Genomic DNA, 16051 nt, shown 5'->3' on the forward strand with positions numbered 1-16051 from the left:
GACAAATGGCCTGTTGCTGAGGGACATACCATTAGAAGACACTTCTGCAGCAACAACTCCAAAAATTACCTCAAACGTTAGGTTGTTAAACATATCAATGGCAAAAACACACAACACAGCATCGAGGTGAAGTGAAATTGTAAAACATTTATTTAAAAAACCACACTGACAATAAATTCACTTTCAACATGCATTCTAATAATCTAATATGTAACACAACAGCAACAACAACAACAACAACAACAACAACGTAACTTTAAACAAGCGGATCCGTTAGTTTTTTTTATTAATTGGCAAAAGTTTGCCATAGTCTTTATATTGTTTGATCCGGTTAACTATGTTTTCGTCCAGGTCTATTGCATCTTTGCACCTCTGTGAAAAACTGGAGAGCTTCTCCTTTTTGGGGGCCTTCTCCTTTAGCTCTGCATAGGCCTCTGGGGCAGCAATAAACAGCTCTGCCATGGGGGCATTTACAACAATAGTGTTGCGGTCGACCCCCACAGCTTTGAAGGCTGCCCCCATGGTCTTTCCCTTCCTGCAGACTTTCAGCACCTTGCGGTACCGGGCCACCACCTCTTCAGGATCTTTGGCTTCAAATGAGAGAAGGTAAAATGAGTACAGCGCACATCATACATATACTACTAATTCAATTATCAAACTTGATACACTTGAAAGTTGGTGTACACTTTCCCCCGCCACTGTATATTCTGATTACCTCGCTGCTAAACACCTTGCCCCTTCCGGTTCTTTGCCCTTTTCCCCTGCTTCCGTCCTTTTCCCCTGCTGTTCTTCTTCTTCTTCTTCTTCTTCTTCCTCTTCTGTCCCTCATCCGATGAGGAAGAGTTGGAGGAAGAGTCCGAAGAAGAGTCAGAAGAAGAGTCCGAAGAATCAGGCCCCGACTTTGACGAATCCGTTGAGTCGGCTCCCTGCGACTGGCACTTCTTTGCCTGGGGTGGACTGCCCTTGTCCTTTTTTCTTGCTGCTAAAAACAGACAATGACCGAGGATGATTAGTGGAAAATATAGGGATGTGGGTGGCACACTAGTAAGTGTGATGGTCTTTGGAAGATAGTTTTCTGAGTTCAAAATCACCCCGTTACTGTTCTTTGTTTTATTATTTACCGTATTCAAAATATCATAATTCATTAGTTATTATTAATTAAAGTTTGGCGTTCTGTAGAATAAAGACATACAGAATACAGAAAATAAAGTCGTTTTATTTAAGGTCAGCCATTCTAAATAGGTTTTAAAATAGGCCTACATGAAATACATTCCCTATTTAACGGATAGAGAGCAACCAGCATTACTCCGCAAATGACTTTAGATGTCAAGAATGGAATTTAGAATCTAAAGCGTTACCAATTCATCAGTGGCAATAACACACAACAAAACAACAAGGAAATACAGTGAAATATTTAATTGTACATTTTAGAAATGTCATACAGGAGCCGACCAAGTACCCCATGCCTGTGCTTTTTCCCCAGCCATTCACTCCACTCAATTACATTGAGGTGCTCAGAGAGCAAACTCTCTGTTCGATTGCCACGTAGCCTCCATATTTGCTCCTTATAGGTGCGCCATGCCCTCTCTATATTTTGTGTGTGGGCACCAGTACGTGGATCCACGTACCACCTGCTGTGGTTTACCGTGAAGTGGCGGTATCCTAATGCAGTGAGGACGCGATAAGCCCGCCACTCATCACTTACGATGGAGGAGCCCTGCCTCACATGACGCGTAATCATTGGTAGAAGGTGTCTTCTGGATCTTGTTTCGACCAGCCGCAGTATTGGCTTACCCTTCTTTCTCCCGTCATTCCTCACACTCAACATACCAAAGACCCACTTCTTCCTCTTCCATCCTCCAGCCATTCTTTCTCTTCCATACTGTTAGATTAATGTAATTAAAAAAAAGCAAACAAAATGGATGAGAGCAAAGAACGAAACATAACGCGAAAACCCAAATAACTGTGAATAGGATAGCCTACATAATTGTAGACCAAACATAATTTTATTTGTGCTCAAGCAGCCAATTGTAGGCTACTCCACCTATGTAATAAAATTGGCCGATATTGCCACGGAAAGAGATGCGGCGGAAAGACAAAACACACCTTTCTTTTATGTCGGAAATGGCTCTCATCAATCTGGACGAATTCTCTCCGTCCACCAATGACCTGTCCTCTCCGTCTTCTAAATTTTTCAATTGCTGTCACACAGACCCTCCGCAACTTTTTGGACATTTTAGTGAGGGTAGCAGAGCTCCCTGCTATGTCGTCAGCCATCATGTCGATTTGTCTACTGCGTAGTCCCTGTGAAAATCTAAATAAACATAAAGTAAACATTGATTTAAATGTATTTATTTACTGTATATTGTCTGCAATGTGCACCGAATGCAACGATTGAAGGCCTATACAGTCATACCTGTGGATGAACCGCATCCAGTCACAGAGAGAGGTTTTTGAACGGCTGAATAATGACCTGTGCCTGACAGATTTCTGTCTCTTTTGCCCTTTATGCACTGCTCGTTGACATATCCTATTAAAATAGAATAAAACATTGTAAATATGTATATTGGGATAACAGTTAACCAGGATAGATTTGGGATAGTGCGTGAGACAGTCAGAAGCATGTTCACTGGTAATGCGCGATGGATTTATGATAGGACTATGAAGCATGGGGACATGCTTCCCAGAAACGGGGGGGGGGGGGCTATACATATTCTATGTAGGCTATACATATTTTATCAATTAGCTTAGGCTGTTAATATGCATCAATAATCCACATTGATATTAACACCTTTTCTTACCAAGTGTAATTGTCTCCTCCCTTGTCTTCTGTCAATTTCATCCTGCGATTGCAGAGATTGCATTTCATTTGTGGCCTTAACAGATGTTTTTTCTGTAGCCATTTTCTTAGATTTAGGCTTTGTTTCTTCGACCTGCGCCTATGAATAAGCTCCAGCAATTTCCTATTCAATCTATTCATCATAAACTATCCAGCACACGTACGTATTTGGCACACACACCAATGTTTCCTCTTACTAATGAGTAAAGAAAGGAAGGAGAAAGTACAGTTTTGGTACAGTCCCGTCAACGGTGGTTGTTCTTCACCCACAAATGTTTCACATCAAAAATAACTAAAGTTGGCTAAACAGCAATAAATTGAAAAGTTGTTCAGGAGAACTTTCCAGATTATATTTAGTGCATATTTCCATCATATGAAACAATTAAACATGTAACATGAAATACTTTTATTTAAAACCCATTCATAGTTCCTGCAGTGTTGAGCAGAGGGGGACAGCCAATCAGGTGGGCACTTAGATTCATCACACGAGGGAGTCGGAACACAACTGCCAACTTGTTGCAGACATGAGACGTGATACCCGCTCACGGTCCAAACGTCCAGCGAACGTAAATATGCTGAGCTCGGCAAGGAAGACCCCTGCCGCCGGAGAAGAATCGGTTGAGGAGGACGCGGCGGGAACGTCCACCGGTAAGTTGCAAGGCCAAGCTAATGCACATGAGAGCCGTGGTGGTAAGCTAGCTAACCAGCTGTAAGAGCTAGCTAGCTTGCCATTGACAGCTATTGATAGTTAGCATCCACGTGTTCAGCTGTCTCACGCCTGAGTGTCGTTCCGACAGGCATTAATGTACATATGTACCACCTAGCTAGTAACCTTAGACTATCAAAACGATTTCCCTTCTTGCTTAATGTGCATATGATTAACCTTCATTATTGGAAATGAGCGGTGTGAACATTTTTATTGAAAAGTTGTATTCTTTCCCCCAAACATTAAGCTAGGACCACAGTCGCTCCTAATGCCCAACTGTCTACAACGAGACTGCGCCATGAGCTGCAGATGGTCAAGCAGAAGTTGGACTGGACGCAGGAGCTGGTTAAAGACTTGACCAAAGAAAGGGACTACCTGCTGGAACAACTGGCTATGAGTAAGTCAATTTGCCATATTTGACAATACACTTGCTAACTTGTAACCTTTTCGTGCCAGCCCAAACGTGCCCTCATGGTCTAATACCACGTGCTTATAATCTCTTATGCTAACATAAAGTTATCATTGTGTTGCCGTATGCGTTACTGATGAAGTAAGTGCATAATTGTATGTTCCTGCTAGCATTACTCTCTTCGTGTTTATGTTGATTAACATTATTGGTTAAATACTAGTCATTTCCTCACGTAAGTTTGCATCGACCTGTGCTAGCCTGTCTCCTACACTGTGCCACGGAGATTCACGTGTTCGGATCGTGCTGGTAGCTGGACATAGGCTCCCAGGCAATGCCTGTATTTTCGATTTGTGGTCTTACAGCGCCATCTTGTGGTATATTTATGTAACTGCATTGTAATTCTAGTGTTTATAATACACTGAGTGTAGGTGATTGGTATAAAAATTATTATTATTATTTCAGTTGTTTGCATAGCAAATCTGCATATTGCATAACAGTGAATGATGTATTATGAATTATTAATATGTAATTGCACAATAGTGAATTATTTATTATAAATAATGAATAATTACTATGTATATTGTTAAATATTAAGGATATTGGTACAGGTTGCTATTATGTATATTTATTTTCTGTATTCTGTATGTCTTTATTCTACAGAACGCCAAACTTTAATTAATAATAACTAATGAATTATGATATTTTGAATACGGTAAATAATAAAACAAAGAACAGTAACGGGGTGATTTTGAACTCAGAAAACTATCTTCCAAAGACCATCACACTTACTAGTGTGCCACCCACATCCCTATATTTTCCACTAATCATCCTCGGTCATTGTCTGTTTTTAGCAGCAAGAAAAAAGGACAAGGGCAGTCCACCCCAGGCAAAGAAGTGCCAGTCGCAGGGAGCCGACTCAACGGATTCGTCAAAGTCGGGGCCTGATTCTTCGGACTCTTCTTCTGACTCTTCTTCGGACTCTTCCTCCAACTCTTCCTCATCGGATGAGGGACAGAAGAGGAAGAAGAAGAAGAAGAAGAAGAAGAACAGCAGGGGAAAAGGACGGAAGCAGGGGAAAAGGGCAAAGAACCGGAAGGGGCAAGGTGTTTACCAGCGAGGTAATCAGAATATACAGTGGCGGGGGAAAGTGTACACCAACTTTCAAGTGTATCAAGTTTGATAATTGAATAAGTAGTATATGTATGATGTGCGCTGTACTCATTTTACCTTCTCTCATTTGAAGCCAAAGATCCTGAAGAGGTGGTGGCCCGGTACCGCAAGGTGCTGAAAGTCTGCAGGAAGGGAAAGACCATGGGGGCAGCCTTCAAAGCTGTGGGGGTCGACCGCAACACTATTGTTGTAAATGCCCCCATGGCAGAGCTGTTTATTGCTGCCCCAGAGGCCTATGCAGAGCTAAAGGAGAAGGCCCCCAAAAAGGAGAAGCTCTCCAGTTTTTCACAGAGGTGCAAAGATGCAATAGACCTGGACGAAAACATAGTTAACCGGATCAAACAATATAAAGACTCTGGCAAACTTTTGCCAATTAATAAAAAAAACTAACGGATCCGCTTGTTTAAAGTTACGTTGTTGTTGTTGTTGTTGCTGTTTTGTTACATATTAGATTATTAGAATGCATGTTGAAAGTGAATTTATTGTCAGTGTGGTTTTTTAAATAAATGTTTTACAATTTCACTTCACCTCGATGCTGTGTTGTGTGTTTTTGCCATTGATATGTTTAACAACCTAACGTTTGAGGTAATTTTTGGAGTTGTTGCTGCAGAAGTGTCTTCTAATGGTATGTCCCTCAGCAACAGGCCATTTGTCAATGCTTATAAAGTATAGACAGTCTCAACTTTATATCAACCCATGCAAAACACTTTGCTAATGGTTAGTAAATGGTTTCTCTAGTATGTTCCTCAGTTACTGGCCATTTGTAAATACTTATAAAGTATAGACAGTGCCAACTTTATATCAACCCATGCAAAACACTTTGCTAATGGTTAGTAAATGGTTTCTCTAGTATGTTCCTCAGTTACTGGCCATTTGTAAATACTTATAAAGTATAGACAGTCTCAACTTTATATCAACCCATGCAAAACACTTTGCTAATGGTTAGTAAATGGTTTCTCTAGTATGTTCCTCAGTTACTGGCCATTTGTAAATACTTATAAAGTATAGACAGTGCCAACTTTATATCAACCCATGCAAAACCCTTTGCTAATGGTTAATAAATGGTTTCTCTAGTATGTTCCTCAGTTACTGGCCATTTGTAAATGCTTATAAAGTATAGACAGTGTCTACTTTATATCAACCCATGCAAAACACTTTACTAATGATAAGTAAATGCTTTCTAAAAACCTATATTAGGCATAAACTAAGGTGTTACATGTGCTCACATATTATTCCACTTGTGAATTGGACGATAGCTTATGCTTGACAAAGGTTATTCATGATGACCCATAAATGGTGAGCAGACCATCATCACATGCCTTATAAAGGATATTATGAATCATTACTAACTCATTGAAACCTGCTTGCTTAATCATTTGTAAAATGTGAGCAGACCATTATTATATACCTTATTAATGATCTTATAAATAATTAGAAAATGGTTTGAAAAATGTTCATACAAACATGACTACTCGTTTACAAATAGCTTACTAATGTCCTTATAAATGATCTTTTAGATCGTTAGAAAATCATTTGAAACATGTTCATGAATACATCTATACTCATTTAAAAATAGCTGACTAATGTCCTTATATATGATATTATAGATCATTAGGAAATCATTTGAAACATGTTTGTAAATACATTTATAAATCCCTAACTAATGTCCTTATAAAAAACTCTTATAGATCATTAGAAAACAGGTTCATAAATACATTACTACTCATTTACAAATACATTACTAAGGTTTGTAAATGTTGGGATAACAATTTGTAAATGATGAACAAAGTATGAACAAATGCTTCATAAATGGTTTATTATGGAGGGTTATTATAAAGTGTTACCGAATTCTGTTCTCGGGGAAGGTTTCTCGGAGCGTGGCAACACAAGATAGCTGAAATATGATTGGATGAAAGCTCTAACATAAATTAACAACGCTGGAAGCTATGAAATGAGGATAATGGACTATGGGGAATAATTGAATACATACTTATGAAAAGAAAATATTTAAATAAATGTATTTATTACATTTATTTTCTGATGATGTTTAGGCCAGCAGAGAAGGCCTTGAAGGCCCTGACGGACCACCACTGGTATGCACACACAAATTTCACATTGATGTGAAGTATGGAGCAGGAGGCATGATAAGCATAGTTAACATGATTACCCTTTAAAAAGTCACAAGTGTATCTATACTGTTTATAGTGTCAGTATGCTAAGGAAATATACCAAACGTGACTAATGTTGTTAGTTGTCCTTCTTCCACATTTAAGCATTTAGATGACTCATGTGCCTTAATTTCTTCAGCATAAGGTTCTGTATTATTAGTGTGCTTGCCCGAAGGGAAGCACAGTATTGTTATCGTCAAGTTTTCTTTATTAGTGTGCTTGCCCGAAGGGAAGCACAGTATTGTTATCGTCAAGTTTTCTTTATTTATTTATTCTCCCCGTTTTTCTTGCAGCTAACTACTCCTCGCCCGTTTGAGATAGAGACGCCATTCAAACACCGAAATGTCCGGCTCGATCCGGTGCAAGCCGCTATGACTTTTCGTGGCGGTACTCCTTGCCACTCCTTTTTTATTCCTCTTTTTCATCACCTTTTTCTCTCATTGACTAACATGGTGGAAGGTTGAGCCATTGTGACGTCACCCACTAAGGCGAAGCTCTGTATTCTCCTGTAACGGCCGTTGACGGCCAGCGACGACCAGCATACAATCATGGATATAAAAACTAGAAATGCTGTTGCTGAACTTCATCTACACACCTGATTTAATTCTTTAAGCCTTATTGAACATATTTTTATCTTAAAAGCTATATATTTGTATTTAACTATTTTGAGAAATGATAACGTTATTACGTGATGTGCCTTCGCTGCAGAACAGGATGGTATAAGAGAAAGAGAGCGGAGATTCTCCTAACTAGCTGGCTAATGTAGCCATCCCATTTAAGCTATTCATATTATGGCTAAGCTATTTGTGACATTGGTAATTATACAGTATAATTTGTTACATTTCACTCTCAATATTTCCCGCTACAAACTGCTTAGTATTCCACTTTGTAGCCTTCTCTAATCACTCGATTACCTCAGCCAGCCAGATTGGCAAAATGACAGCAGAGATTTTCGAGTCGAATGACAACGAAACTAATGTAAGTTGTAAAATGAATGTTGATGGATAACAACCTAAATCTGAGCCATATTTGCCAACTCTGGCATCTACAACATTTCTGATTAGCTACGCTAATTTGACTCACAGAGCCTAGTTTGTGTTGATGCGCCGGTCAGTGTCTTTCAATAGATAGTTAGCCTACACATAGCCTCTTACTCTATAAAACATTAAAGCAAATATGGCGATTATTATTTACCTTATCTGCTGGTAACCATAGAAGATCGTGAAGTAGGCCTACTAGTGATTTGAGTCCAAGCCCATATGTATTGTAGATGAGGTAATCCACTTGGTGCTAGCAAGCACATCAAAACTCCAGTCAAAACGATGGTCTGTCGACAACGCAGATTTCGCTAATATGTTTATCCTACTTGTAACTTGATGGTTGCTAGAAAGCTCTCTGAGCATATGACCGGTCTTACTATACTGTTAGTACACAGAGTATTCCTATTTTATGGACTGCATGGCTTATGAACAAAGCTCATGTAAAGTGACATTTCTAGTAACGTAATCTTGGAATGTAGCCTGGCTCACGTCGCTGTCATTCTTCCACACTGTCAGTGGACGAGCGTTGGCTCACTGTAGATTCACTTTGTTTGCGTTATTTCAGTGTAGTATTTATTTATATATTTAATTTTGCAATTGGGCTATATAGGCTGTCAAAAAGGTGTTGTATCGCTATGGCAGGGTTACATGAAGTAAATATGAATGTAATAGACTACTTTGTGCTACTGAATAATGCAGCTGAGATAATAAAGTCTTTGGAAGATGTTTTGTGTCATGTCTAAAGGTTTATGTCTGTAAATGTGAAATGGTTAGTGGTAGGCCTACATCTCATGGCATTTCAATATATTTCTAGTTTAGTGAGCTACACTTTAGATATTTTCTGAGAGTCTTCGAGTTTAGCTGCCCCCTCCTTATATGGATAAAACATATAACAAGCCAGATATCACTTTTGAGAGAGAACTGCATTAAGTCTAACATATAGGCCTATCTTACAATAAACATTAAGTAAAGCTGGCTATGTAACCGCATTCATTCCAATATTGTTGCAGAGATGTTTCCTTTTACCAAGATAACAATTTCAACAATTCACTTAGCTCAGTAAGTCAGTATAACGAAACTCTGGAACTATTAGGCTATGACCAAATGTAACACACTAGACCCTTTCACAATAAACAAGCAAACAAACAAACAAAGACAGAACAACAAAGATACCCTCATATGTCTAAACGTCAGTGGAGCCAAAATATAATGGTTGAGCTTGGTTGCTTGCTAAAATATATTGGAAGAAGGCCCCACTACACTGATTGAGTAGATGTAAATACATGTTAATTCATAGGCACTTGTTCTCTCTGTCACAGAGCAAGCACACTCTCGCAGTTCGTTCACGAAACGCATTCTAGTTTATTTATTTATTCTCCCCGTTTTTCTTGCAGCTAACTACTCCTCGCCCGTTTGAGATAGAGACGCCATTCAAACACCGAAATGTCCGGCTCGATCCGGTGCAAGCCGCTATGACTTTTCGTGGCGGTACTCCTTGCCACTCCTTTTTTATTCCTCTTTTTCATCACCTTTTTCTCTCATTGACTAACATGGTGGAAGGTTGAGCCATTGTGACGTCACACACCCTGAGATAGGAGAAGCTCTCTTAAATGCCATAACAATCATGCTAATCGAAAACCACCATCAAGGTTTATATCTCTTAAATGCCATAAAAATCATGAAAATCGAAAACCACCATTAAGCTTTATATCATGATACAGTAGTAGTAATAGCTAGCGAGTTGTTTACGTTCACAACCCACAGACAGTTCAAAAAGCCCGACAACAGTCACCAAAGAAAACCTAGATACACTATTGATACAATCGCGAATAGAGTGATGATAGCTAGCGAGCTATTTAGCCTTCACCCAGGCTCAGGTTTATTTTGCTAGGTATGTCCGATATCGACGCAGAGACACAGTGTGAAAAAGGATGGAAAACTTAACGGGGAAAAGTGGTTGGGGAACTACGTATGCAGTAGTTGGCTGTACCAACTCAAGAAAACACCTGAACGAGTGGTTAGATAGAGAGTGCAAAATATTAAAACGAATGTAGTGGCAACAGTTTCAGGTACAGTTTATACACCCGCTCTAACAGTGTTAACCAGTATGTGAGTAACGTGGGTTTTATTAACCCTTGTATGGTATTCGTTTTTTTGTTACACAGAAGGTATTGCGGGTCTGGTGGACCCGCTCGATTTTGGGGTGTTTAATTCAGTACAATCAAACGATTTTTTGGGTAAAATACTCAACAGATGTTTACTTCATCTCAATTACAACCAATATGAACAGCAAATATTGTTAATATTGGCCCTTTAGCTTTGTTATATCACATTTATGAATTTAAGTGCTACCCGTTTTTTTTAGTTTTTTTTACAAAAATCAAGAAAATCAATTATAATCAAGATATCAGTGGACAAAATTCAACAAATTTACAAATTAAGCAAGGGTTTTCATAACTATTTGATTTATGTGAATTTAATTTGAAAACAGGTCAGTTAACATGGCTCAATATGGGTGGTTGGGGCACCATCATCGTCCTCCTGAATCCTCCTGATGGTGGCTTCAGAGGCTGAGATTCTTGGAACATGTTATCTTCTCAGGGTTTAAAGGTTTCCCCAGTGTCTTTCCCAGTTCCTTGAGAAAATGGCTTATCCTCTGGAGCTTCCCTCTCTTCCAATCCGGGTTCAGTGCCATCCAGGTGACAAAGGCGTTGTACGCCAAGATGTCCAATATGTAAAATAAAATCGGCATTGGCCAGTGTAGGGTCCTCCTTTTGCAGCTGTAGGCAGACACCAGCTTGTCCATGTTGTCCACCCCACCTTTTGTGGCATTATAATCCATGATGATCTCTGGTTTTTGATGCTCCAGGCCAGAGATGCTCCCATCCGTGTGCAGTGTACTCATGAGTACAACATTCTTGCGTTTCTTTGGCACATAGGATACCAGGGAGGCGTCAGCCGTGTACATACATTTTGAAGTGTTGCCAGGCCTGTTCTTTGTAGGCAGCAGTTGGGGTGGGAGCTCAGATCTGTTTTTCCTTATTGTTCCCACCATGGTCAGCTCCTGTCCCAGCTTGTAGGATGTAAAAAAAATTAGCATGTGATGTTGTGTCCACTGAGTCCCTGAGCCACGTCCAGGACACCTCTCATTCCTTGATTTTTCTCAGGGTGTCCTCATCAGGTTACCCTATATAGATTTGTAAGATCAAGCATATGAGGAAGTCGCATCACAGAGGCAGCCCAGATCTTTATACCATATTTTGCAAGTTTAGATGGTATATAATGTCTAAAGGGGCAGGGGCCCCTAAATGGTATCAGCGGCTGAAACACAAAACTCTTACTCTAACTTACTAACATACTCACTCAATCACACACTTAGCCTACATGCAAACAAGGTCCACATACACACAAACACACACAAGTGTGCGTGCACACACACAAAAACACACACACACACACACACACACACACACACACACACACACTTGCAGGCACACTCACATACACACGCGGGGCAAACACATACACACACAAACACACACACACACACACACACACACACACACACACACACACACACAAACACACACACACTTACAGCAGACCCAGACAGGAGGAAAACTGACTTTAGGTACACAGGACCTACAATTTCCACACTTTTATTTGCCCCGGGTCCAGTGGACCCGAATACCCTCTATGTAACACAAATGTGTAGGGGGGGGTTAGGGTGTGCGCTCAATGAAAATGTAGACTGATATCCGTTCTTCGCATAAAATGAGCCAAAGCCAATGAGTTGCAGTTTGAAAAAATGATTAGAAGTATTATTTTTGTTTTCATCAAAAGTGAAAACGGGTCCAACAGACCCGAATACCATACAAGGGTTAAGGCATAGCGTGTGTAATGTGTAGCTATTTCATTCCGTTTGTTAACCTTTCCGGCTGTCTGTATACCAGCAGCAGAGCGGAGCATTTTACTCCCATGCCATCTCGGAATGAAATAGCTACACAATACACACGCTATGCTTTAATAAAACTCACGTTTTACGAGACACCAACAGAGGCACAACCGACAAGTCTTACCATTGAAGATCTTTGACGTTCGTTCTGAAACTACATACAGCCATCCAGGTTAATCCATGTTCTTGTGGAGAACGAGAGTTGCATCAATCATATTTCATTAAAACTTCACACTTCTTACATTGGACATATCCACCAGCCTAATTAGAATCTGCATTGTCTACTGAGCAGAAATATCTCCATACAGTAAATTTCCCTTCGTTTAGTATCATTTTAAACTTTCCAGATGACTGTATTGCCCCCTGTCGTCAAGTGATACGTGTCCAAAAACAAGGCTTTTTTGTCTGGATAGCCAGAGCTAGCATAACTGCCATTGATATCCAATGGTAATGCTACCTAGCTAGGTATGCTAACTGTAGGTATCCATCGTTAACTCGTTAATCGTTAACCATCATGTCACTGGCTTTAATTTAAGAATGGCATGTTAGTAGTACATTTAGTAGTACATTTAATATCAGTACACTTGATTCATTACTGCTGATGTGTTACTTATATAAGTTACTTATTAGCAGCTAGCTACCTAGCTAGCCACTATGTGTTCCGATGTGTTTTCAGTTAGCGTTAGCGGTAAGCTAGCTGCTGTAATAGTTGAGTTGAGCTTCAGTTAAGACGCTGCGTACCGTACTTCATCATCATTTTGTGGCCAATTCTTAGTATTATAAACTAATTCACAATAAGAAGATGGATTACAAATGCTGGTTTCAGTGCGATTTAATTGCAGATCTTTAAGCCACAATTAGAGAAAAACCACCGGCAGCAATTCTGCAGAGCTGCGTTCGCGGGCTCATATTTAAAAACATAAACAGACACTCCCATCTTCCTCAGGAGTGGTCGAACTCCTCACCCAATAAAATGACCTCCTGTACTCTAACTCCAACCAATCAGAAGGCTTATAACCTAAGTCTAACGACCCTCCCCTTCTCACTCATCTTAAACCGTTTGCTGTGTGTGTGTGATTAAAAACCCCTTGAACTAATTAAATGATTTGCTATATTCCTTCTTACTTAATTGTTACAATCCATCATAATTCCCCCCTTTGTGTCTGACCAGACACACTAAACATAATCTTCATTACTCTATCAAATACACACTATCAATCCCCTATATGATGAAACAATTACCTTTGAACTCCTATAAATCAAAACCCATTTTTAGCATTATTTTAAACAGTCCATAATTACCCCATACAAAACATCGGTCGCATTAGGGCAGTCCTAAATGAGCACACAGTAATGTTTACAGTCTCAGGTGGGCAATATACGTTCACATAAAAACATACAATACAAAACAATAAACATCCAGGCATGTATGCAGTGTTGTGCCTTTGAAACAGTCCTTATGTGTATGAATGTCCTTTCTGGTATTCTTGACATCCTAGATGGCATTTCCTTGACCTCACAGGCAAGAGCGAAAACCCCTTTTTCTTCAATCTTCAAATTTATATCTTGGGGAAATTCTCTTGCTGCCTCGTCTTCGTACGACGACACCCCTTTTCGCGAGCTGTGAGTGACATCATGCATCTCTTATTCTCATTTCTGATACAGTTGTGTATAACATGAAAGTCCCATTCATGTCTTGCTGTCACTGCCGTCCAACCGGTAAGATGAATCTCAACGGCGATGATGATGATGGCCTGGTCCTTGCATCAGGTCACTGGCTCCCTTGCGTTCCTTGTCCTCTCTCTGCTACTTTTCTGAAAACCAAACAGAAAAAACCTACACCAGTATCACGAAGTCTATAGAATATCCTTCATTAAACCAATACAAACAAAACTTAAAAACATATAGGAATAAACAATTCAGCTCCAGTTGTGAATGCAATGTTATGCAGATGATCCGTCCTAATATGTATGAATGTTCTGCGCCGTTGTAGAATTGTTGTAGATGTCCCACAACAAGCATCTCCTTCAAGTTCCACTGATGAGGCCTTCCATCTGATTCCGCCAGAGAGCATTCTCTGAAGATGTCCCATCAGGCTCCTTCCCTCAAGGATGAGACCCATCCATCCTCTGCAGCATATCTATGACCTTGGCAACCTCTCAGCCAGGTCGAGTTGCATCCAAATGGTCCCCAATAGAGCATCAGCTCCTTTAAATCGTGGTCGTCCAACCGCCTAGTGAACCTACGCTCTGCAAAACAGTTGACACAGTACAACACAATTAATCCTTCTACCTCCCAGCCCCATTGGCTGGAGGCTCCACGGTTTTAAGAACCCTAACCCATAAACAGTCTCCCGACTGGACCAGTCCATATGCGTCCACCTGTGTATACATAATTTCAAAGATTAAAAACAATCTATACACATTATTTTCACATATTTCCTAGACATACTTCAAAAGTGTGTTGTACAATATCCAGAGCTTGCATTACTTTACTGCATATTTCCCATAAATGTATTATTGCTATACTATAATATTCCCAAACTGCTTGATTAAAACAAAGATTCCACAAACAAAGTTTCACATAAAACATATACTTACCTGCAAGTGTGCTGAACCATTCCTCAGTATCCCCCTTCGGCACACTCACACACCCATTCCTTCCTTGACATTCACACTTCCAGCTGCATTTCCTCTCCATTCACACCTCTGTTATATGCAGCTGACAAACATTCAGTTCATCCACTCACATGCTCCTTCAATTAACTCTCGTGTCCCACCATGACTGCTCCGTGTAGACTTAAAAACTTCCCAGTAGTTTACCTAGTTACCTTACATATAAATATAAACCATTTCATCTTATCCATAATTATTCTCTACTCACCATAACTTCAGTTCCTCAAATAAACTACCATCAGTTTAGCTACAGTATCTCCCCCACAGCTCATGACACTTACCATCTCTTGGCTTCAGTTCTGTCATCAGACATACCTTTACCCATCATATAAATATATCCATCATTCTTCTGTAATGTCTATGTTAGTTATACCTTATCATATATAGTACACTACCTGTACACTTATACCTTTCAGTATAATACATCCAGGAAACAATGAAATTCAGCGGCCCAATCCAGGGCTTTCACCTTTATTTTACCGCTGAGCTCAGGTAATCAAGTTTTCCTGAACCATAAAAAGAATAAAGAAGCATATCAGTGAGTAATGCCTGTACTCACACCCCATAACATGCCCCAAGGTCGATCTTTACTCCTTTATTCATCAATATAGATGCTACAACCGTAGCATTATGCAAAATTTTACTTCCCATATATGAATGACCAAAAACCCATAAATCTAATTTTCTGTATCCTCCCCCCTTACACACTTAAAACTAAAAGTGTGTGTAAATAGACAAGGCAGATAACATGTATGAAGTTGCCATGTGGCCACAATAGCAACTCCATATTTTAACACGCCTGCTTTTTTAACCCTTTTGAAATATGTTTGGTCTATTCCCCTGACCTAATGTCATCACATATGTACAGAATATAATTTACTACTAAGCTTGGCTATAACTGAATTGTTGAGGACACTGTTTTAGTAAGACAACATGCACACATGGCCTTTCAAAGCATGAAGGCACACCCCCCTTAGTTACATTATAATTACAAAGGCTGACGTTGGTAGGCTCGAATACTAAAGTACCCCACTCACACCTGGATCAATAATCAAACCATTTCTTTCCTACTTCCCATCAACCAACGAA

At 39.8% G+C, this 16051-nt stretch overlaps 1 protein-coding gene and 1 pseudogene across 2 annotated transcripts; one reads left to right on the forward strand and one right to left on the reverse strand.

The window, feature by feature from the left end:
• Positions 1–273: 273 nt before the first annotated feature.
• LOC308367844 lies at positions 274–1867 on the reverse strand (annotated as a pseudogene). The gene is made up of 3 exons: positions 1795–1867; positions 716–982; positions 274–590 (listed from the first exon to the last, which is right to left on the reverse strand). The product of its transcript is annotated as an uncharacterized misc_RNA (transcript).
• Positions 1868–3363: 1496 nt separating this feature from the next.
• Positions 3364–5514, forward strand: LOC308368734 (uncharacterized protein; the record flags this gene model as incomplete). Its single annotated transcript, XM_080842986.1, has 4 exons — positions 3364–3487; positions 3793–3942; positions 4806–5072; positions 5198–5514. The coding sequence occupies 4 exons, from the start codon at positions 3364–3366 to the stop codon at positions 5512–5514; spliced, it is 858 nt and encodes a 285-aa protein (XP_080699112.1).
• Positions 5515–16051: the final 10537 nt, after the last annotated feature.

Source organism: Sprattus sprattus, assembly GCF_963457725.1.
Source record: "Sprattus sprattus genome assembly, chromosome: 7".
Classification (NCBI taxonomy): domain Eukaryota; kingdom Metazoa; phylum Chordata; class Actinopteri; order Clupeiformes; family Clupeidae; genus Sprattus; species Sprattus sprattus.